At 36.7% G+C, this 22224-nt stretch overlaps 1 protein-coding gene across 4 annotated transcripts in view; it reads left to right on the forward strand.

The window, feature by feature from the left end:
- RNGTT (RNA guanylyltransferase and 5'-phosphatase) overlaps positions 1-22224 on the forward strand; it is a 196842-nt gene that overhangs the window by 10646 nt on the left and 163972 nt on the right. For 3 of the 4 annotated variants that reach the window (XM_082305216.1, XM_082305217.1, XM_082305219.1), the window contains exons 2-6: positions 2810-2919; positions 9858-9961; positions 10091-10179; positions 13752-13827; positions 17007-17256. In XM_082305216.1, coding sequence (XP_082161342.1) covers positions 2810-2919; positions 9858-9961; positions 10091-10179; positions 13752-13827; positions 17007-17256 — 629 coding nt within the window. The remainder of the gene's footprint in view (positions 1-2809; positions 2920-9857; positions 9962-10090; positions 10180-13751; positions 13828-17006; positions 17257-22224) is intronic. The other variant, XM_082305218.1, reaches the window with a different exon arrangement.

Genomic DNA, 22224 nt, shown 5'->3' on the forward strand with positions numbered 1-22224 from the left:
AATCAGACACTAAATCAAGTTCTGCTGCTGAGAAGAGAATCAACATGGTTGTCCTCTGTTCTAGAAGATGGACAACAGGAGCATCTTCAGTGCGATTGTACAGTCTCTAAGCAGATGCTACAGAAAACAATCTTAACATCCAGGCACTGTTTTCCGACTCTTTTCTCTTTTCCCAGCATCTCATGAAGCATGGTAGTGTTCTTACGTATCCATTGACTCTTGTCAGCGCAGCTCCTTTTCTTAATTGAATGCCTTGGCTAAAAAAAGTTTGGTGACATTCTTCATGTTCTGTAGTGGGTGAGTTGGATGTATTAGGATGGGAGTGGCAAGTGGCAAAGTTAAAAATCTTTCAAGCACGCTTGGTGTTTCGCAAAACTTATGGTGAGGATAGATTTTTGCATTAAGATCACCCAAAATTAGGATTTGCGTAATCAGTCTGTACAGAGGAAGATTACAGGTTAATGTGGAAGGGTTAATAGTGAGTGAGAGAGGCTGAATGATGGTGTTGAAGGTGACAAGGAACACAAAGAAGCAAGAAAATTAGATAGATCAAGAAATGAGGGGAGGTGGCCAACCCAACAGTCATGACCAGGGAGGAGGATGTACAGCTGGTGGAATGAAAAGGCAAAGGGAAGTAAAGTGAAGTTAGGAGTTTTTCTAACATTCAAATAAGTTGAAGTTGAAGTGACTATAAGTTTATTACCATTTAATGTGTATGTTGACTGTATGACTGAAAAACTTTCCTCTCAGACAAGTGTAACAGTGAGGGTGTTTCTTACGTTGCTGATGAACATCAAACCTGAGCTAACAAGCTGTGTAAAGCTTCTCGGTTTCTATAACTATCTGTCTTCTGTGGTTTATAATGTCTCTTTCCTAGAAGTTAAATGCTTGAGACTATATAAGATATTTTGATAGAATTTAAGGCTACAGAGAACTCTATGAACTTGAATTTGTTGTATAGAGAAATCTCTCAGCAGCATTCATTTAGAAAAATGGTATGCGTTTTTCTGTTTTTACAAAGATGAGCGAGCTTTTCTCTCAAAACTTGATTTCTAGCTGAATACAATGGATGTTTTAGTGTCTTTTTATTCCATGTGGTTTTGTTTTGCTGAAAATGAGGATTTTGTTTCTTTTATTATGAGGAAATATTCTGTCTTGATGAAAAAGCAGTATTTTTAAGAGTAATTTAGAAGAATTTTTTAGGATTAGTGCTGGGTGTGCTGATTCACTTGAGGATCTGAAACTGAACGTTTAATGTTATGTTTTTCCTTAGTTCAAAATATCGTGTGGGTATTTGTATTTGTAAACAGGAAAAGCTTTTTAAAAGTTACTGAAGTTAAAAAAAAAAAAAGTAATCATATATAGAATGAATTGTCTCTTCCCCCCCCCCTAGGAAATGGGTAGGTTAACTGCTATTAGAAGCATTTTAGAAATATAATTCGACAGTGTCTGCATCTAGCAGCACTTTTTCTCCTGGAAGATTTATGTCTGGTGCTCCAATTTGGAGTTCTTCCTGCATGAAAAAAACCATTTCTGCTGCTCCTCTGTGCCATACAATTATATGGTTGCATTTCCTTTGGTTTTAGAAGGGCTGTCTTTTTTACAGCATGGAAACAGTTTAATTTAAAAAAAAAAAAAAAAAAAAAAAGAAAGGAGGAAAGTTCTGGGGCAATAATTTTTTTGTGGTTTCTTGGGAGAGGGTTTATTTGATCAGTCTTAGGATATAATTCATTTAAATATTTTCATAGCTATTTAGAAATGCTGAGGTTCTCCCAGTTTTACTCCCTGCCTGTATCATTAACCTTGGTGTGGCTGGGCAGGTACCCCAGGTCTCTTTCTTACTATCAATTTGCATTCATTTTTCACAGCTAAGTGCAGTGCAGGGTCCCAGGTGTGTGCGGGAGGAGGTGTGCTCCTTCCCAGGCAGATGTGATGGCAGCGACCTGGGCTCTAAATCCTTGTCTGTTTGGAAGTGCAGGAAGAGCTGTCGGGTCAGTATGTGCTGCTCAAATACCTGTTCCCGCTGCGCTTGGCAGGAAAGGCATGCTTGTAGCTTGCTGGGGTTCAGAAAGAGCAAGCTAGAGACCTCTAACGAGATGATTTCAGATATTCTGTGGTGGATGTGATGGATGAAAAATAAAATCAATATTAAAAAAAATTTGGGGTTTCTAGGGAGTGATGGATGTAGTCCAGTAAGTACTAATTCCGGTCAAGTTTTTGTTGCGGTTTTTTAACTTCCCCGATGTCTGAACCACATGCAAGTGTTGTGTTTCGGAGGGAAGGATGAACACTGCCGCAGAACTCTTCCAACAAGCCTTAAGGAGCACGTTAGAAAGATCTGTAGTGCATAGATGTTCTGGACCAAATGCATTTTTTTTGCAGCTATCATTACTGTGTTTTATGTTTGCAGGTAATCAAAGCTGATGTTTGCATGATTGGGTAACAAACTGTCATTTAAAATGCTATTTTCATGTTTTTAACTGTACTGAGTTTAAATTTTCTCTATTCTGTTGTGCGCTGTAGCTCTGCAGCTTAAATCATGCTAAAAGCTAGCTAAAAATGTTAAATTACTTTGTTTTAGATGAGCTGACCTGTATTTCCTTAACTTCTAAACTTATTTGTGAATTCTGAGAACTCGTAACTAAAAAATATTTCTGTTCAACTGTTATTGATGCTTTTCCTGTGATTACTTTTCACTGAAGGTGAATCTCTAAATGTGCTCAGCATATTGCTTTGAAATCACTAAGTTGTAAGTGTACATATGTATGAGTATACATAAAATACTGCAAAATTTGGTTATCTTTCATAGGGAAGTTTTTACCTTTGAAGACAATGTTAGGACCAAGATATGATGAACAGGTTGCTGAAGAAAATCGTTTTCACCCGAGTATGTTATCCAACTACTTAAAGAGTCTGAAGGTAAAGTTAAATTTTCTAGTAATTGAAACATTACTTTCATTATTAATGTTTATTCAAATGTTGCTTTTCAGATTTAAGAAAAAAGTGGTTGATGGCTTCCTTTGGGACATCTGTACAGAAAATTTATTTTTTTGTTTACATTTTCAGGTTTTCTCTGCAACTCCTAAATTTCCAAACATACTTTCTTATAGGCAAGAATTGTGCAAAATCCTCCAGCTCATTCACTGTATTAGCAGGAAGAATCTTACTCTTCTCTGTTATTACTGTTGCATCTTGGAGAGATGTCCTTGTCAAAATTGAGATAGTCTGAGTTTGTAGTTTTACAAATGACTGTTGTGTATGGATGTGTTAAGTTGCAATTTTACTTATAGGAGTGAAAGCATTTAAAAGTGAAAGGAGAATTTCATAGAACTCTTCTGCAGTTTCAATGCATAATTTTCTTCTTTTGATGCATAGAATGCTCTATGGTATCTAACCAATAATACCCCAGTATGGAAGAGAACAATTTCTGGATTTTATCCAGTAACTTCTTAGTGAAAAAAAAATGCATAAATAGAAAAAAATTTTAGGAGCATGGATTGGGACCCAGGAAGGTGGGCGGATGCCTTTATCACTGGGTTACAGAGTTGTGCTTCTGGCTTATTTCTTCATTCTCTGTTTTGCCCATTTCTGTCTGTCTACTTCAACTTGTATGTTATTCTGCACCGTAGCACAACTTTGACAATAAAGGTGGGGAACAGGACCTTTCCAGCCTTTCATGTAGGTCTGTGAAGTGTTGTGCCCAGTTCAGTGCATCTGGAGATGTAGGAAATGGGATTTTGAACCTCCCAGGCAAAGAAGGGCCTACAACCTAATTCTTTTAATCTGTTTATTAAACTGTTATATAGAAGGTTAGCACCATTTTTTGGACTGTGTGTTTTATAAAACTGATCATGCTAGTGACATTTTTTCTGTGGTGTTTTTTTTTGTTTTTTGTTTTTTTTTTTTTTTTTTTTTTTTTTTTGCTGTTGATCTAAGTTAAATTAATTCTGAACTTATTTAACAATACCAGAACTTAAACATCAGAAGAATCAGGTGACAAAAATATGGAAATCTTCATTTTATGAATCTTATTTAGGCCTAGGTATGGAGTAGATGGTGAGCTACTCGGTGTAGCAGCAGTAGAGGTACCTGTGGGCTAATGTGATAAGGAAGTACTATCAGTGAAGCATATGTGCCTATTCTCAGGTGCTTGAACTGGCAGGATTTTTCTTGTTTGAATTCTTGGATCTATGCATCTAAATTCTACTTGAGTTCCTCTTTTACGTATTTTGTTGGTTTTGGCTCTGTCCGGCTTCAATGGGCATACTTAGAAATTTTCCAAAACCAATCTTATTCATGGTTTAAAGTAATTTAAAATTCTGCATATATTTTGAAGTTATAGAGAACTTCAGAGACTTACTGAGAATTTCTGACTATTTGCTTGTTAGTGGTTTGTCACCAAAAAAGAAATCATGGTAAGCCTTCATGACCTTTCCACTAGGCACATCAATCAGTTCTGTTGCAATACTACAAATTCATAATGTCTTGAGTGACATCAGATGATTAGACTCTGATAGTACAATTACTAGCATGAGGATCCCCACTTGCATTTTGGTAATTTTGGTTAACAAGCAGAACATACAATTTCTCTCAAACTCCCTGTTCTCATCAAATCTGTTATATTGTCTTGAACCCTGGTATTGTTGCTAAATGTTTGCTATTTGAAAACATACGATTTTTTTATTCGCAGAAATACACAGTGGGTTACTGGAGTGCTATATTTGTAGATCAGCAGTTTACCAACAATCTGGCAGCGAGATGAAAGTGCAGTTGAGGAGATTTTGAAAAGTGGATTTTCCCAAGACAAAAGTAGCTCACTTCATGGTTCTCATCATTTTACTGCAGTGTGTTTTACTGCTAATACTTTGCAGAATGAATCGCTTCTGAAACCTGGTTATTGCTTAAGTCCATATAGTTTATCTCCCAAATAAGAGACTTCAGCAGAAACTTTTACGTCTGGATTTTGGTAATAGTGAGATAATGCTGCTACCACAGATTTTTGAAGGTACTGGTTTGGCATTTAAGACAATATGTGTCTGGGAGGAACTTTCTCTAACAAGCTTCCTGTGCGATTCCTTTTTCTCATGGAGCTGTTTGCTGATAATCTGGATGTTAGAAACTGATTTGATAAGGGATAGCAACCCCATTTTTCTTCTGATTGCCAATATTGACACAGTATCTTACTGGTCTCATAAAAAAATTTTGCAGCAGCAATTGGTGACAGTGAGAATAATTTTATTTTTTTTATTTCTTTCTTGAGTAGGTAGGTTAGTACTGCTTATGCTTTATAAAAGGTAGTTTTATTTCTGTTATGAAGAGCTAGGACATTAGTTAAAAGAATGTTTGGGCAATTAGTATGCTCAAGTTACAATATTCCTATTAAGAAAACTAGTTTCAGTTTTCAGCCACATTATTGTTTTCACAGATAAATTCAATCATTGATTTAACCTATTTTCCTCAAATAAGAAATGCAGAAAAAAAAAATCCTGGGACTGGAGAGAATTCAGTGTATTGTAGTATGCTCTCTCCCTCCGGGGGAGGATGTTTTCAAGTTCCAATGTCTAATGAGAAACTTCAGGGGTCATACAAGGGGAACCTAGCTAAGCCCATTTAATTGCACAGCAGCAGAAGAGCGCATGCATAAGGCATTAGTAGCTGGAGATAGCTGGAATGTGAGAAAGTGAGGAGGAAGGCTTTTATAGCTGTAGGAGGACATGGAGAGCCTGGCCAAAATAAGTATGAGCAGAATGGAGGTGGTATGAAGGTCTTGGTATTATTGTATGTAGAAGATGAGAATTTCAAGCTATCGATGAGCTTTTCTTCCTTCTATCCAGTCATCTTTTACAATTAGAAGCAAAAAATATAACTAGTTTCAATTGTGTTTCAATGTGGTGTCTAAGACTGTAGTGTTGCAACAGTCCTTGTAAGAAATAAATGTATGTTTTAGTGAGAAGTTGCTCAACAATTTAAAATTATTTTTTCTTCCAAAGCTGTGTCATTCAATGGGTGTGGTGGACTGAAATATGTTTCATACAAAACATTGGCTGGAAAAACAGTTTTTTCCACTGGGTGACTGGCTATTTTAGCTTAGATAGTCTTTCAAAAATCAGGTCCTATTAAGAACTTTCTTGGAGCAAACTTAAGAGTGCATGACTGAGAGGATGACTGTGATGACTGGTGTGATGTCAGGGTTTCAGAGCAGAGCAAAGCACCTTCGTGATGAACGTATGTGTACTAGAATCTATTCTATAGGTGAGAATTGTGGTCGGTCAGGATAAGCGTAGTATTCACCCCGGTTCAGTGACTGAAGTGTTTCGATTCCTGTGGTACCAGTGTTTTTTTGCATGGATTTTTGGAACATCATAATTGTATACTTTGATATGTTACGTAATCCCCCTGCTTTTTAAAAATGTCTTTATTCTTTACTTTTGCCTTGCACTCTCTAAATTGTAGTGTGTTATGTGCAGCTAATCCCACGAACTGAGAGAGCAAATGTTTATGCTTTCTGTAAAGCAAGGAAACTGCGTTCACGCCTTAAATGCTTTATATGCCATACATGCTTTTATAGCTTTGGCTAAATTATATCGGATGCCTATTTGGTTTACTGCTCCATGAAATGTGTGAGGAACAGTGCCACTTCACAAGATCTTCACTTGTATGTGATTTAAATAATTTGTAATAATTGCAAAAGAATAACAGGCCAGAAGTCCTAGAGTCCTGTAGTTCAGAATTTCCTCTCTAGCAGACACTTGGCGGTATTTCATTCTCCTATACCAATTAAATGCAATGTCCCAAATGCTTGGTGACACCTTGGGTCTGAAGTATGTTGTAGTGTTCTCCTGGCTTCTACGTGTCAGTCAGGAAACGGAAATCTGTAAGTGAGTATGTTCAAAAGGGTAATTTCTAGGAGTTGAGGGAAAAGTATGTGAGTATTCTTTGAGCTTAAAAGCTTTGACATAAAATCAATTTTTGTGCTCTCACGCATCTTCTTGGTGATAGTTCTTCATTTAGCAGGAGTTTGGGGAAGTTTGGAGGCTTCTGGTGGGAACATTTGAAGCTGCTGGTATTTGAGAACAGTGGGCTTGGGAATTGGCTTTGATTTTTTTACCACTAAAAGGGAATTGTGTCTCTCCTACTTTTGGATGGGAAGCTGTGAAACTGTGTTCTGCAAATCACTTGCATTTCTTCTTGTAGCTCTTTAACAATTTCATGTATTAAACAGTGTTACCTTTTAATCTGCTCATGCTTTTATTAAAGGTTGTTTTCCTCATGGTTCTTTTTCCCTTTCTCCAGACTGTCAGGTGATACAGCTTTTTTTTCAAGAGTAATTCACATTTTGGAATGTCTTCTTTCTTACTAGACTGGAACTGAATTAAAAAACCTTTACTGTAAAATGATGTTTTTATTAAATCTTAATCTTACTTTAAAAATAACTTTTTTTTCGCCTTAGCTGAGGACATCTTGGAAGCGTTACACCTAATCCCATGTTGTACATAAAAGAATAGGTTATCAAGCTAAGCTATGTAGCAGTTGGGGAGGAGGGTAGTTATGGGGCCATTTATGTGGCTTCATAGTCTAGAGCTCTCTGGTGAAAACACACTTGATTCTCCTATCAGTCTTTTTGCCAGCTCTTAACCACACTATTGGTAGGATGCAGAACACAAAGGGAGATTCTTATGCTTTTTTTGGGGCATGGCGTTTTGCTGGAAGGTAGTCTGTGGATTCCTTCCATGGAGCCATTGCTTGTGTAGAACAGTAGAAAAATATCTAAATAGTTTTCATAGAACTAGCTCATTTTAGATATACTTTTCTACCCTAGCATGTTGTCCTGTACAGTCACCTAGAAGTAGTGGTGTGGGAATATATCATTCTCCTCTGAACAGTTATTTTGAACTGGTGTATGTCAGTGTCATAGTGTTATGGACCTACAGCGTGTAGCACCTGGAGATTTTGTGTGGTCTTACTTGTGAATTAAGTAGTCTTTAGGATATTTGCTAAATGCTGTTGAGAATGGAGGGGAAGGAAAGTAATCATTGAATTAATTGCCTTTTGTATACTTCTCACAAAATTAATCACTGGCTAGTATGCTGTCAGTCTGTATGTTTAGCAGCTCGGTTGATACTAAATATTTGAAATTTCAGGTGATGTAACATTGTTTTCAGGTGGACCCTTGCTGAAGTAGCTTGAATTTCTGCAAAACACAGTAATAAAAGTAAATACAGCATTCTGAATACAATATACAAAGTTGAAGTAAACAAGGAGAAATTCAGAACTGATTTAGATATTACACTACAAATGCTTAATGCTGCTGACATAACATGATGCTTTTTAATATCTGATAAATAAAAGTATTATGAAAGTATAAAAGTATTATGAAAGTATATAATCAGAACTTTGAATACCATGGATAACTACCTCTGTAAATAATTGGAAATTTGTCTTTGGGGTCTATTGAACAACATATCCATGTGAAGCAGCTGCTTTTGAACTGTATTCCAGTTATAGCTGGAATTTATCTTTTCTGAATTATCTTGAAACAGTGTTTTAATTTGTAATTCTTCCAACTGCACTGCTAAATTATTGCTAGTCTGTTGACCTTAAGGTAAATAAAACCTGATCAAAATCCTGTTTATGAGTATGTGCTGGAGTTTTAAATATATTGAAGATGCAGAGTTCTTCTGTGTTTTTTGCATGCGTAACATGGTTCAGTGTTAATGTATTTTTAAGTGCACTATTGATGTATCTTTAAAAAAGACAAAGCTGTGGAGCAAGTATTTTGCTAAACTGCCACTCTTAAAATGCCTTTTAAAAAGACATCTAATTTCATGCTGAGGATCCTACTTGAAAGCATGACATTCAGCATTTTGACCAACAGCGATTACTTGCGCTTATAAGGCAGGAAACAAGGAATACTTTCAGTACACAGGTGTGTTAGTGGGCTGTTTTTGCTCAGTAATACTGGGAGGTTTATGGTTGGTGGAAATTTTGTTTGGACCAAGGGTCAGTAGGATGCACTTTGCTTATGTTCTCTGTGTGTTAGATGCCACCCAGTGGAATTTCTGCTTTCCATCTTGCTTTTTAAAAACATAGTCACTTCCACAAGGCTGCTTTAAAAGAGCTATTTTACAGCTATAAAAAACAAACACTAAAAATGTAAATTCATGCACAAGGGGACACATTAGGGTAGAGTGGGCAAGGCAGCCTGAATTCAGGTGCGTCCTAACATCTGAGTGGTTGACACTGCCACCTTAATTACTGACAGCATCTTTGAAGATTTCAAGTTGTTTCAAGTTTTAGCTTTGAATAAAATGTTTCTGAGAATTTAAGGGAATTTTTGTTTTAAACTTGAAAATGCATTCGTTTGTTTTGCACTCTAATTTAATGGATGGGTAAATTAAGATGAGTTATTTTTTCTGAGAGTATACTTATATTTGTCTCAATAGTTATTTTTCTTATGGTACTTCCACTGTGCCAGTGTTTAATATTGTTCTACTTAAAGCATAAGAGCACCCGATTCCACCTTACTTGTCTTTTGACATGTTAAAATAATTCTTTGCCAGATGCTTTCCTGCTGTTAGCAGATCTTTCTTATTTAGAAACATTGGTGGAAACAAACTGAAGTTTTTGAATTGATGGCTCATGCTAATTCAGATACCAGCTTTCACAAAGAAACACAGACTGTGATTGTGGTAAAATATAGATTTTTATGAACAAATGCAATATTTAAGAATTTTTAAGCTTGCAACTGTAGCCTGCTATTGCTTTTAATTTGGATGTTATTAGCCATTTAGTATTTATGCACTGATATTTGAACCACATATGTAAGTTTTTTTGTTTTTTGTTTTTTGTTTTTTTAGGTTAAAATGGGTTTACTGGTAGACTTGACCAACACCACTAGATTCTATGATAGGAATGATATAGAGAAAGAGGGCATTAAATATATAAAGCTCCAGTGTAAAGGGTAAGTTGTCTGCACTTTTTAAATATTTAGCTTTTAATTTGAAAGATCACACTGAAGTAATTACTCTCTTTCTTTTTTCTTCCCTTTCCCCCAGCTGTCTCCTAATCTGTGTGTTCCTGTGTTTTTCAGGCATGGTGAGTGCCCTACACCTGAGAATACAGAAACATTTATCCGTGTATGTGAACACTTCAGTGATAAGAATCCCTCAGAGCTTATAGGTCTGTCTTCTTATATCCATTTTATATCTATCATTAGTTTTTACTGCTAATTTATTTCGTGTTTACTCATAACTGCAGTCTCTTATTCTTAAAATTCTAAGCAAAGGAATTTCCTCAGTACAGTGTTCATGCACACATAGATTTGATTGCTTTCTCTCCAGAAACTAGTATGTTTCTGTTTTTTACGGAAACTAGTATGTTTCTGCATTCATCAACTTGATTAGAGTTATTGACTTAATGCAGAAAAATATAAGGCTTAAGCACTGTCTACAAATACGTGATACTTGCATTGTGTTTTTGTAACTTCTGCTGATACAAATGCAGGTTATGTATTGCCTAAGTATTGTTTTGGCATTTGATGGTCTGGCTTACTTGAAGTCATATTTGATAACTGTATGATTAGGGATTCTTTAGCAAATCTCACAAAGCAGCTGATTAATTGCTGGAAACTGGTAGCAGATGTTAGGCTAAGTTTTTCTTCTGTGGTGTACTGTCTCACAGTGAATATTTGAATGTTCTTAAGGATAAATTTTTTTTTTTTTTTTTTTTTTTAACCCAGAGCAAAATAAGTACTCAGTTTAATTTGGGTGGCTTCTAGTTTTAGTTAAAACCATTTTATTCTGATTTCTGTTAAGCATATTAGTGTTCAACTCTATCTGCAAACTGTCGGAGACAAGAAATTACTTTGCAGCTGAGTTTCCAGAGTCAGAATGGGTGTTGTCCTCAAGCCTCTTTGATGATAACTCTGCAGCCTTCCTGAATCTGAGTGTCTGTGTGACTTAGGAGTGCATGGAACAGTTGTTTGTGTAGATGTCATTGGTAAGAGCTTGGTAAACTAAGCTGGTATGTTCATACAGTTTAGGATTCATAGAGCTGTACAGTAGTTGAGGTTGTTGGAAGGGACCTGTGGAAATCAGCTAGTCAGTTGCCCTTCCTTAGAGCAGGGCCAGCTAAAGCAGCTTGCTCAGGACTGTGCCCATTTGGGTTTTGACCATCTCTGAGCTTGAAGACTCCCCAACATTTTCTGGCAACCTCTTCCAGTATTTGCTCACCCTTACAATGTACAGGATTTTTTTCTTATGTTTAAACAGAATTTATTGTATTTCAGTTTGTACCCATTGTTTCTTGTCCTGTCACAGGATACCACTGAGAATTTTTTTTTTTTTTTTTTTTTTCTCCCAGTGCTTGAGAGATTTAATTTGGGCACACTCTTTCACATAATTTTCTTTTAAGTACTTTCTTATTTCTTTATTTCACATAGAATGCAATATTGAGACCTATGTTTTCTTCTCTAAACTGTAGCGCAAGTATGTGATATGAAAAATGAGGAACTGCTAAATGAGAGTGAGTGGGATCAGTCATCAACAATATTTCAAGTTCTGTTGCAAGTTCTGAAATATTGTTGATGACCTATCCCACTCACTCTCATTTAGCATTTCCTCATTTTTCACTCTCCTTTCGCAGTTCCTCCCTTTGGTCCTCCAACAATATTTCAGAACTTGAAATATTGTTATGGTCAGCAATTTATATGGAGCATGGATAGCATAGTGATATCCTATAAATACCAGACCCATTTAACTGGTATTTCAACTTCTAAAATGCCAATTTTAGTGTTGAGTCGCTAACTTTTTGACTTCTATCAATTTTGGAATGTTCTTCCATTATTTAGATTGTTTCACCTCTATGGAAAAAAAAGTCAATTAGAAAGAGTCAAGAAGAAAATAATGTGTTGACTAAGCTTTTAAATTACTTGTGGTTTAGGCTTTCATAGTAAAAGAGAAATGTTGGGATTTTCCATTTCCCTTCCATGAATTACTGAGAAGTTGTTTCTGGTTCTGGACACTTGTTTCCTCTGACAGAGCATCAGAGGGATGGGTGTGGAGGATGTTTTTATCAAAAGCAAAAGCAGTCTGCAGCAGTGATAGTACTGCACCCTCTGTGGTCTTTCCCTTCCAAGCCGTTGGTCTCATTGCTGAGATGCTTCTTATCTTTGTCATGTGTATAAAATTATTGCCTTAACCTTCTTGGTAGCAGTAACAGCTGCAGGACTTACTGATAGCAATTGTGTGCAATTTCATTTTCAGTGTCAAGATTAGATATGAAAAGAGACTGAAATGTGAATGATAAGTGAACACAATTTTCTATTCAGCTAGAACAATATAGGATGGAAACTTTATTTTTGCAACTTGAAGGACTGGAGCGTGCCCGCGAACCTTAAGGAAACAAAATGCAAAAATCTTGCAGAAAACAAAGGAGAAATGATTGCTGGGAACAAATTCTATAAGGAAGCTAAAATTAATTTCATTGATGCAAGTTACACAGTTTTTAATATTAATTAATAGTTAGAATGGCTGAATCCAAGAAATTCGTAGTAGTTTTTGCCTTGCTTTTTTAGGAAGGGAAGCTTGGTGGGGCAGGCACAAAACCTGGCCCTGATACAGTTGATGTATATTTCTGTTTACCCATGCAAAGTTTCTGGTTTTTATCAGTCTACTCTTTGTAGGCATTTTTTTGGATTTCCAGTTAAAAAAAATAAATACTTGCAGTGTAGGGGACCATACAGAAAAAAACATAGATATTCACATTTTATCTGAATAAGTCTCAAGTGAATTGTTGCCAAACTTACTTTACTAACTATGGTAGAGAAATAAGGAAATCAATAAAAGCTTAAGTGACTTGCTTCATGGTCACAACTGAAAAATATGTTAATATTAAGAATAATTGTGTTTGGTGTTAGTGGAAACTTTAATACGTTGATATTTATAATTTAAAATGCCGTAGGTGGAAGAGGCAACATCTTGCCTGAATCCTTCACATTTTTAATAGCACAAATTTTCAGACTGGTTTGTGTATCACTAGATGGTGCTGTTGCCTTGAGAGAGAAGAAAAGTTCCAATGCATTTGACTCTTACCCTTCTTTCACTGGGGGATGAATTCAGTAAAATAGAGGCTGAAGACTTAATTATTTTTTTTCTTACATTGGAAAGATAAGTAATTCAAGGTGCTTACACTGTTGTATAGTTTTCTTTTTGTAGTTTGTGGTTTTTTTTTTTTTTTTTTTCAAAATTAATGAGTCTGGTCTTAGCATGGTAATAGCAAATTTGAAATAGAATTGTGGTCTATTGACACTGCTTTCAAGTTTGAGGTAGGATAATCTGGATATTATTTTTATGCCTGATGGTGTGAAATGAATTTATGCTTGTTGAATCCACTAAAAGCACAATTATTGAATTTGATTGTATTGTCTTCTGATAAGCATTTGAGCAGTCATAAAAACATAGTTTGAATCTTATTGGTATTAACCATATTTCAGTTGCATTAAGTTAGTGCTCCTGAGCTGGGTTAAACTGAAGTATCCTATACTTTTGTTGCTAATAATTTGCAGAAAGAATGTAATAAATGGCTTTTCAGGCTTATGTATCTTACGTGATCTGGGCTGCCTTGATGGGGAGGGATATAACTCTCTCATGTTACTGATGAAGGTAGAAGGATCCAAAACCACACTTGTGAAACTAAAGCATATTTGTTAAAACTACTTGCAAGTGATTTTGCCCTTTTCTTGTCTTGTCTAGGTGTCCATTGCACACATGGTTTCAATAGAACTGGATTTCTGATCTGTGCCTTTTTGGTCGAGAAGTTGGACTGGAGGTAACTTTGAATGTTAATTCCTAGGGATTGTGGAGAGTGAGCAAAGGCATCCTCAGTATGTTTCACTCGTTTGCTATTTTAAAAGTGCCTACTAATCTTGAGCAAACAACCTATATTAGCATTACTCGTATCATCCATTGGTAGCTTAGCCTGTTTCAGTCAAGCTTTCCAGGTCCGGTAAGTCAAAAGTCAGCTGTACCTCCTGTGTGTGGGCTTTTAGGAGTGTATATATTGTCATGGGGAAGAGACACAATACATGTCCCACATTTTGAGTAAGAATGTAGAGTTCAGAGATGCCTGAAAGATTATTTCTCTTACTTTTTAATCTTTTTCATGTAGGTTTGCATGTAGGCTTTTTTGGGTTTTTGAGTTCTGAAGGGAAGAGATTAGCTAGAGCAAGAGCAGAGTGACATACTTGCTTCTGAAGGGTCGGGGGAGACAAAGTCCTTGTTTCCAGCTTGTTGTTTGACTAAAGTCTCCAGCATGCCTCTATACAGACTCACCTGGGTTTTTTGTGATTTTAAAAATGTTGGTGCCTTCATAAAGAGTAGTGATCTTTTTCAAATAACATTAATGTAGAAAAAAAATTGCCTGTACTATGCTGGTGGGCATGACTTTTGCATGTTTGGTAGTATTTATGAAACACTATTTCCTTGCTGATGGGGTCCCATGCAAGGCATGTTTCTTAACAAGCCCCTTAAGCATTCCGATGACATTTCTTTTATGGTCCCTTAAGTGAAGAAAATTCTACTCCTGTTGCAGTATTTTCTTATGACTGGACATACAGTTATTTGGTGCTTAGCATGTGTGCGCAAGCTGTTTGCAAAGAACTAGGTCATTGTTGTCTGTTAGTAAACTTGGAATAAAGACATTGGGGTAATGGAGACAGAACACCATTAGTAGTGGGTGGCTGAATCTTGGCAGAATCTTAGCTGAGTATAGGAAGTAGACACAGATACAAATATCTTTATAGTATGATTCTAGTTGTTCCTATGAACTAGCAAATTTTTATGCTTTTAATCTAACAATTTAAAAACAGCGTGCAGTAATTAGACTCAGAATTGGTCCTTTCTTCTGAAGAGGAAGTGCACTTGAATCTATTTGAATCTCCTGCTTTTATGCAGCCTCTCTTTATTTTCAAACCTCGATGTGAAAAGCCTTAAAACTTAATGGCCATGTCTCTTTTTTTTGTCTTTTTTTTTTTTTTTTTTTTTGCTTCATCCAGGTAGTTAATGGTATCAAGTTTGTTCATCTCTGTCAGATTTTTTTAACAGATCACCCAAGATATCACCTGGTAGGGAAAAATCTCCACAGCAAAAGAATGAATTTCGGCAAGGTGGTAGTTAATGCTAAGCATGGGATCAAGATAAATCCAATTTGCTGTATCATTCTTTAAAATAAGGCACTGTTATTTGCTGATGAGGAAATAAGATTTTCCTGATGGAAAAATCCATCCATATTCATTCCCTAAGCATATTATATAGGAGCGCTGCTGATGTATTGTGAATACTGAGATGTATTTTATAGTTATTTTAAAGAAAGGTTATCCAGACTGAAAGCTGTCCAGCTAGTGATCAGAAACCTTACTTGATTCTCTTTTTCACAACTCATATTTCCTAAAGACTGCTATGTTTCTAGAACTTCCAAAATATGTTTTCTTTCAGCTAGGTTTCTGTGCTTGAAATCTGTGCTGCCTCTTTTGGCTTTCATTGCCATATATTCCAGAGTAGTATGGAGTTCTTCTAATATCATTAGAGACAAATTTGAGCATTTTTCAGGGCCCCATCCCTTTTGGTTTGTTTTGTCCTTTCAATGGCATTGATTACAGAAGATGTGAAACAATGTAAGAAAGATACCAAAATAAAAAATGTCTTGTGAGGAAGAAATTAGGAGTCTTAAAAAACAGAATGGGGAAGAAAGCTCCTTCTAAGTAACTCAGATTCTTAAACTGTAATTTCTGAGATCTGATGACCAACCATCTGATAGTCTCGCTCTGGAAAATGCTTTATTTTCTACTTTTACCAAAGATCAGAAGAAAAAAACAAACTTACTGGTTCTTAGGAAGTGTTTCTGTCTATTCTGGGAAATTTGCCTCAGAAAGTTCTCAGGCTCCTTCCCATACTGTACAGATCAGACAAAAACCTTTTGTATTTGAATTCTTTTTTCCATTTTAGCTATATGTTTTCCTTGTTCCAGTGGCAGGCTGTTTTCTTAGCTGAATAAAATTCTTTTCACAGCATGTAATATATGCTTTTTTCCCAGCTTTAAGATATGTGCTTGTCAAGAAGCCTAACAGGGGCATGTACCTCTTGTGATTTCTCCTTCCTTTTATTTAGCAAATTTCTAAATGTTGGTCCATGGAGCATTACTGCTCCATGCAGCCATGATAAATTGAAGACAGAATTATGTCCAGTGTTTTCTGTTAAACATTTTCATAGGATCTATGAAAATAGCAACAATAAAACCCTTCTGCTGTGCTTGCTGTTGTATATTTTGGAGTTTTTTCCAGTTGGCTGGTAAAGGTGCATGACTTAGTTTTAGTTTCTCATTTTTTTGTGATGAAGTCTCCAGTTTATTAAAGCACTTAAGATCGTTAGCTGCCTAGTAAAAGGCTTCTGAATTATAGTTTTTTATGAGAAACTTGTGGAAAGAGAATTAATTTCAAAAGGTTAGGATGCTTTTTTCCAGTGTGATGGCAAAACCTCTAATGAGAGGAAAGGTAATTCTTAGGGGGAAAAATGTAGCCATATTTGAATTTCAACGCTTGCATTTTTCTTCACTGGGTTTGTTCGTCTTTTTCTTTGGTCTTTTTTGTCTTCATTCAGTCCTTAAGTACTTACCTACATGTCACCCATTCCTTTTCTGTAGCAATAATAAAAGTTTACCTAGGTGACCAGCAGACTGCTATTAGCTACAATAAGGAGACGAAGCAGTGCAAGCTACAGTTACTTCTGAGAACATATGCAGTGCCTACATAATTATGCAGAATCTTGTGCAAGAGCAACTGTTGCCAAGCTGATCTAAGCATGTTGTTTCAAATATAATGAATGTTTTTGCGGTTACCAGTTTGTAATTTGTTTTAATTCTCAGTCCCAATAAATCTTATGTTTGGTAAGGCATAACATGACTAAAACATGTAAATTAAGCATTCAGAGTAATTGTCAATTTTTATTTGACAGTATTGAGGCTGCTGTGGCTACTTTCGCTCAGGCTAGACCACCAGGTATTTATAAAGGTGACTATTTGAAGGAATTATTTCGCCGTTACGGAGATGAAGATGATGCACCGTCACCACCTGAGCTACCAGAATGGTGCTTTGATGAAGATGAAGAGGAGGACGATGATAATGGTAAAACAGGAGGCCAAGAATCAGAACCCGGATCATCAAGCTCTTCCTTTGGCAAGAGAAGAAAAGAACGCCTAAAACTGGTATTTTTGATTAAGAACTTAATATGCTAACTGCTAAACATAATTTCATAAACTCATAGTCATCAGTTACTACATAATACATGCTGTACAAATGTCAGTGCTCTTGCGAATGAGGACTGGTAGTATTGTCTCTACCCAGGAAAAACTGGTAGATTCATTGCAAGCTTTCTTTTGTTTCCTATATGAATGTTGAACTTCAACATTCAACACCTCAACTATTGCAGTTGTAAAAATGACTTAAAATTTTTCTAATGTAACAATTTTTTGTTAAGTTTGAGTTGAGATTGTAAAGCGCTTTTTAATAATTCACTTTATCTTTAGAGGCGAAATGTTATGGGGGGTGTGTGTAAACAGTTTTTACTTATATTTTGTAGCCATGTGGATGAAATTCAGAATTTTTTAAATTCAGTGCTCATTTTGGTAAATATTCTTTTGGAAATTTGGGAGGCTTGAGAATTGGATTAGCAAAAAGCAATATGAGCTTAAAAACCCCAAGGCAGCTTTTAAATTATATTTTCTTCAAAGCTGTTTTAACTATATAATGATAAGAAAAATGGCTGATCACTTCTTGTGATACTATTGACATATATCTGCATAATTCTGACGAAATAAGTTACTGTAGTTTTCATAGTACGGAACTAATACTCAAGTACAAAGAATATACTTGTATCATCGGAAGACTAATGGCGCAGTTCTCTCTAAATTCCTGACTTTTTTATTTGCAGATAAAGTAGGGGAGAATGTTGCTGAGTGCAAAAAATTGATTCAGTTCTTTTTGCATAATAATGAATTATTTTACTTGTGTGCTGAGGTGTGTTTGTTTGCAAACACTTTGAAATCCTAATATGAAATATGCTGCAAAAATGCATTTTGTTCTTACTGAAGCTGCTCAACATGGTTTACAGATGGAGTATGTAAGAAATTAGGCTGAAAGGAACACAAAATCTAGTCCGAAGAAGCAAGATGAACTTTGAAAACTTTCAAATAGTCCATCAGCTGGAATAAAAAATTACCCACATTGTAAAATTCTGTAGTAAAAAATGTATCCAGTGATACGGCCACTACCTCCATTAGCCTTGCAGTAAAACACTGATATCTAAAAAAAATTGTTTGGGCTGGAACCTCAAAACTGTTTTTTTGACTTGCCTTTTACCCCATTAGCGAATGAGGTGTGATGGTGAGGTCCAATGACAGCCTCTTTTCAGCGAGTGTAAAACTAAACTGGTCTGTTTAACAGGAATCATGATACTGGCTTCCCAGGCTTTTTCTTATTTGCCACCATAGTTTTTTTGAAAGCTGGAAGCTAAATTATACGAATAAGCATATTAATAACTAAAAGTTAATTATGAGTTAGAGAATTTATGAAAGAAAGAATCATCTAGTTAATATGCATATTCGTATAATTCAGTTTTGCAGCTCTGGAGGAACATTCTTTGACATGAAGAGGAGGAACGGGGAGAGTTCTTTACCATGGTTCTTGGCTGGCAGATTGGACTGCTTCTTAACTCAGTAGAGATGGATACAATCTATTTGTGATTCCTTGTAAATATGCGATCTACAGGGGGAATGATTATCAGGTAAATACCTCTTGCTCAGATTTTCTTATTTTACTATCTGAAGGGCTGAATTTTCAGCATTACGTTGATTTCCTGCAGCAGATGTTTTCAGCCTTCTAATTTGACTCTTTCTGTAAACTCCTAGGGGTAGACAGTGCCAAACTAGAGGTGGCTGTGGTAATCGTGGTGTTCTGAAATGTTTTCATGTTGACCCAAATCTTTGTGGGGCCAGAAAAAAAGTTTAGGGGTAGAGGAGGAGACACCTCGCAGGCATCTTGCTAGGATAACGAAGAGTCAGAAGCGACTGCCCAGCTAGCCTGCGAGGTGAAGTTAGCTTGCTGTCCGTTTCAGAAATTCCATCTTGGATGTGAGAAACTTTACCGCAACATCTTTCACTAAAACTTCCATAGTTTGATGTCAAAAAGCCTTGACAGCCTTTCGTTTCTACACTACAGAAACTGCGGGAACCGTTAGAACATAATGCGATTGCAGTTTCCTTTGTCATCACCCAAATGTAGTTGACAGGTAACAGCAAATCTGTTTGCTGTAGTCTCAGATGCTACACAGGAAATCCAAACGTGTTTTGACTTTGTCAGTGCATGCCATGATGATTGTAGCATCAAAGCAACATTATTAACTGACATTTAGAATATCACTTCAGGGAAAAAAAAAATCTTTAGAAAAAAAATACTTGATTTTGCAAATAGGACAAAAAGTTACAATTCTGAGCCAGAACCTTAAAACTTTTTGTGGGTCAACCGGATCTTTTACTGTTCGTTAAGGAATGCCATCTGTTCTAGTCCCATGTAAGCTGCGTATTTCATAGGCATTACAGGGTGTAATATGTAGTGCTTCTAAAATGGATGGTTACATCTCAAACAGTCTGGAAGAGATGTAGCTGTTAATGATTTTATTCATGATTTTTGAGTGCATGTGTCTTGTGGTCATCTGCGAGACAGAGGGAAACCATTAAACCTCATGGTTGACGTAGTTAGCGAGGATAATATTATTTAACTATCAAAGTACTTTGTATGTTGATTCTAAATATTAGTGAGTGGTTTTTTTCTGCTTAGCCTACTTTTTTTTGCCAAAGTTTAACCCCTATACTTATTGTTCTGTCCATGGGTGTCTTGATGGATATGGGAAAAAGATTATTTTCTGATTTTGCAGCAGCATTTTATATACTTGAATATGGATGTAATTTCCTTTTAGCCTTCTCTTTTTCCATATTAAATGCCAATTTGTTCAGTTTTTTCCTATAGTCCATATTTTTTTAATACTTCTGACCATTCTTGTCATTCTTTGTATTCTGTCACGTTGACTGACGTTTTTCTGAGACTCTGGTGCCTATAATTGAACATAAGCCTTTAGTTGAGGCCATCGTAGTGCTTAATAGGGAGGAATTAATTTCACATGTCTTAAGGCTAATACTTCTGTTTATATATCTCAATATAATGGCCTTTTACAAGACAGAATAATACTAATTCAGCTTTTGGTCTCTTGCTACCTCCGTATCTTTTTCTCTAATTGTCTACCAGTGTGTGTTTGTATAATTGCTTATTCCTTATTAAGTGTAGAACTTTGTTTATACTGAGTTGCACAGTGTTTTTTCCAGACCATTCCTAAAATTAAGGATAATGCTGAATTCTTAAGCTACCATCACAGTCTGTATCCCTGTTACTAAATTCACAGATGTCACAAAAATAAGAATATGCTAATAGGAAATTTAGGGAAAATAAATTAATTTTCTTGTACCTAAACCAGACCCCGCAGATCCTCCTCAATATATTCTTCCATTCTGTTAGTAAAACAGTAACTCCTCTAGACCTGGTTTTGAAACAGGTTGCCTTTCTGTTTTATAGAAGGCACATCTACCCCATGTTTTCTGAGTTCCTGTATTAGAACAAGACAAGCAAACAAAAGACAAGCCAAGACAAAAGCCAGCATCAAAAGATGTGATATTTCCGGCTTCTCCTGATTCTGCGAAGCCTGTTTCATCACCAAAACCAAACGATTAGTTGAACACCGTTGTACTGAGTGACAGTCAGTATAATTTTGTTGTATCTTTTTCGCTTGTACGTGCCTAGAGGCAATTCTTGTGATTTGGTCCTGTATTTCTAGGCACTAAATCTAAGCTGATCAGCTTAAACTCCCTGGCTCTCCCTTCCTCTCTTTTAGAAGATGCGGACTCTCTCTCTTCCTGACATGTTTTGGGATGTTTCTTGTCCTCTGGAAGGCAGTCCCTGAGCATATTGGCACTTGGTCAAGTCTGAGTAGCTGAAGATGGCCATCACCTGGGCCTGGTGATAGCCACTAGGGTGAGGGAGGTGTGTGTTTGGGGCAGTTCCCACTCACCCACTCCTCCAGGTGGTGTTTAGGATCTGAACCAACACAAGATGATACACATTGCCACTTCCCCTTCAGCTGAAGTGATGGGTGGAGGGATACGGTGGCAAGTGGGGAGAGCTTGATTAGTACAGGTGGTGTGAAGGTTGTGCAGAGCGTAGATACTAAGTGCGCCTAGTTACCTTGGATCCATTAGGGCTTATATCTCTTGGCTTAGTAGCAGCACTGGGGACCTGAGGTGTTCCTGCTGAGCTGAGTGCTCTGGCATCTCTGCACGGTGTTCTCCCGTGTCCTGTTCCCACGGGGGGTTGTTAGCTCAACAGTGGTGCAGAAACTGCGTGGATCTGGCTCAGTTTTGGCACCTTATCCAAGGAAATGTCCTCACGAAACCTGGAGCGCTGAGTTAGCCAAGCACGGATGCCCAAGTGACTCACCTTGTTTTCATAGTGCTGTGCCTTAGCTAGTGAGCATACTTGAGGCAGATAATCTGCAAGAGACGCTTTCAAATGGCAGGCACCAATTTCATGTTTACGACTTTTTCTTTTCTGGAAAATCTTTCCTGTTGCCTGCCTTTTGCTTTAATCTTAGCAGTCGTAGTGCCATCGCACTCTGCCATCATTCTAAGAAGCAAGGCACAACCATTTTCCTTTATTTCGTGGTGCTCTTAACCACTTACTCAGAATTCAGACAACATGCTGGCCAGGCACGCGTAGCTCTCTGCGTCCCTCACCCAGCACCTGTGTGCTGTTCCACCTGCTGGTGCCTGCATAAATAATATGGGATAAGTGATGCGCCAAAAGTCTGTGGAGCTTAAGGTAATTAAGGTTATGAACTAGCGTATTTCTTTAGGATGTACTGTTCTCAGAATACAATTTGGTGATGCAACCGAGCCAATCTTAACTAAATGCAGGCTGTACTGAAAACTGCGATCCTGCTTTCCCTGCACTCCTTGTGTTCCTTCTGCTTCCCTTGTGCTGGCACTAGTGCTGACTCATCCCATGGTGAGCTAGTTCAGGATACTGATTTGGCAGAAAATTACTAATTTATGATGTTATTTTTGCCGGCT

Source organism: Platalea leucorodia, assembly GCF_965183815.1.
Source record: "Platalea leucorodia genome assembly, chromosome: 3".
Taxonomy (NCBI): domain Eukaryota; kingdom Metazoa; phylum Chordata; class Aves; order Pelecaniformes; family Threskiornithidae; genus Platalea; species Platalea leucorodia.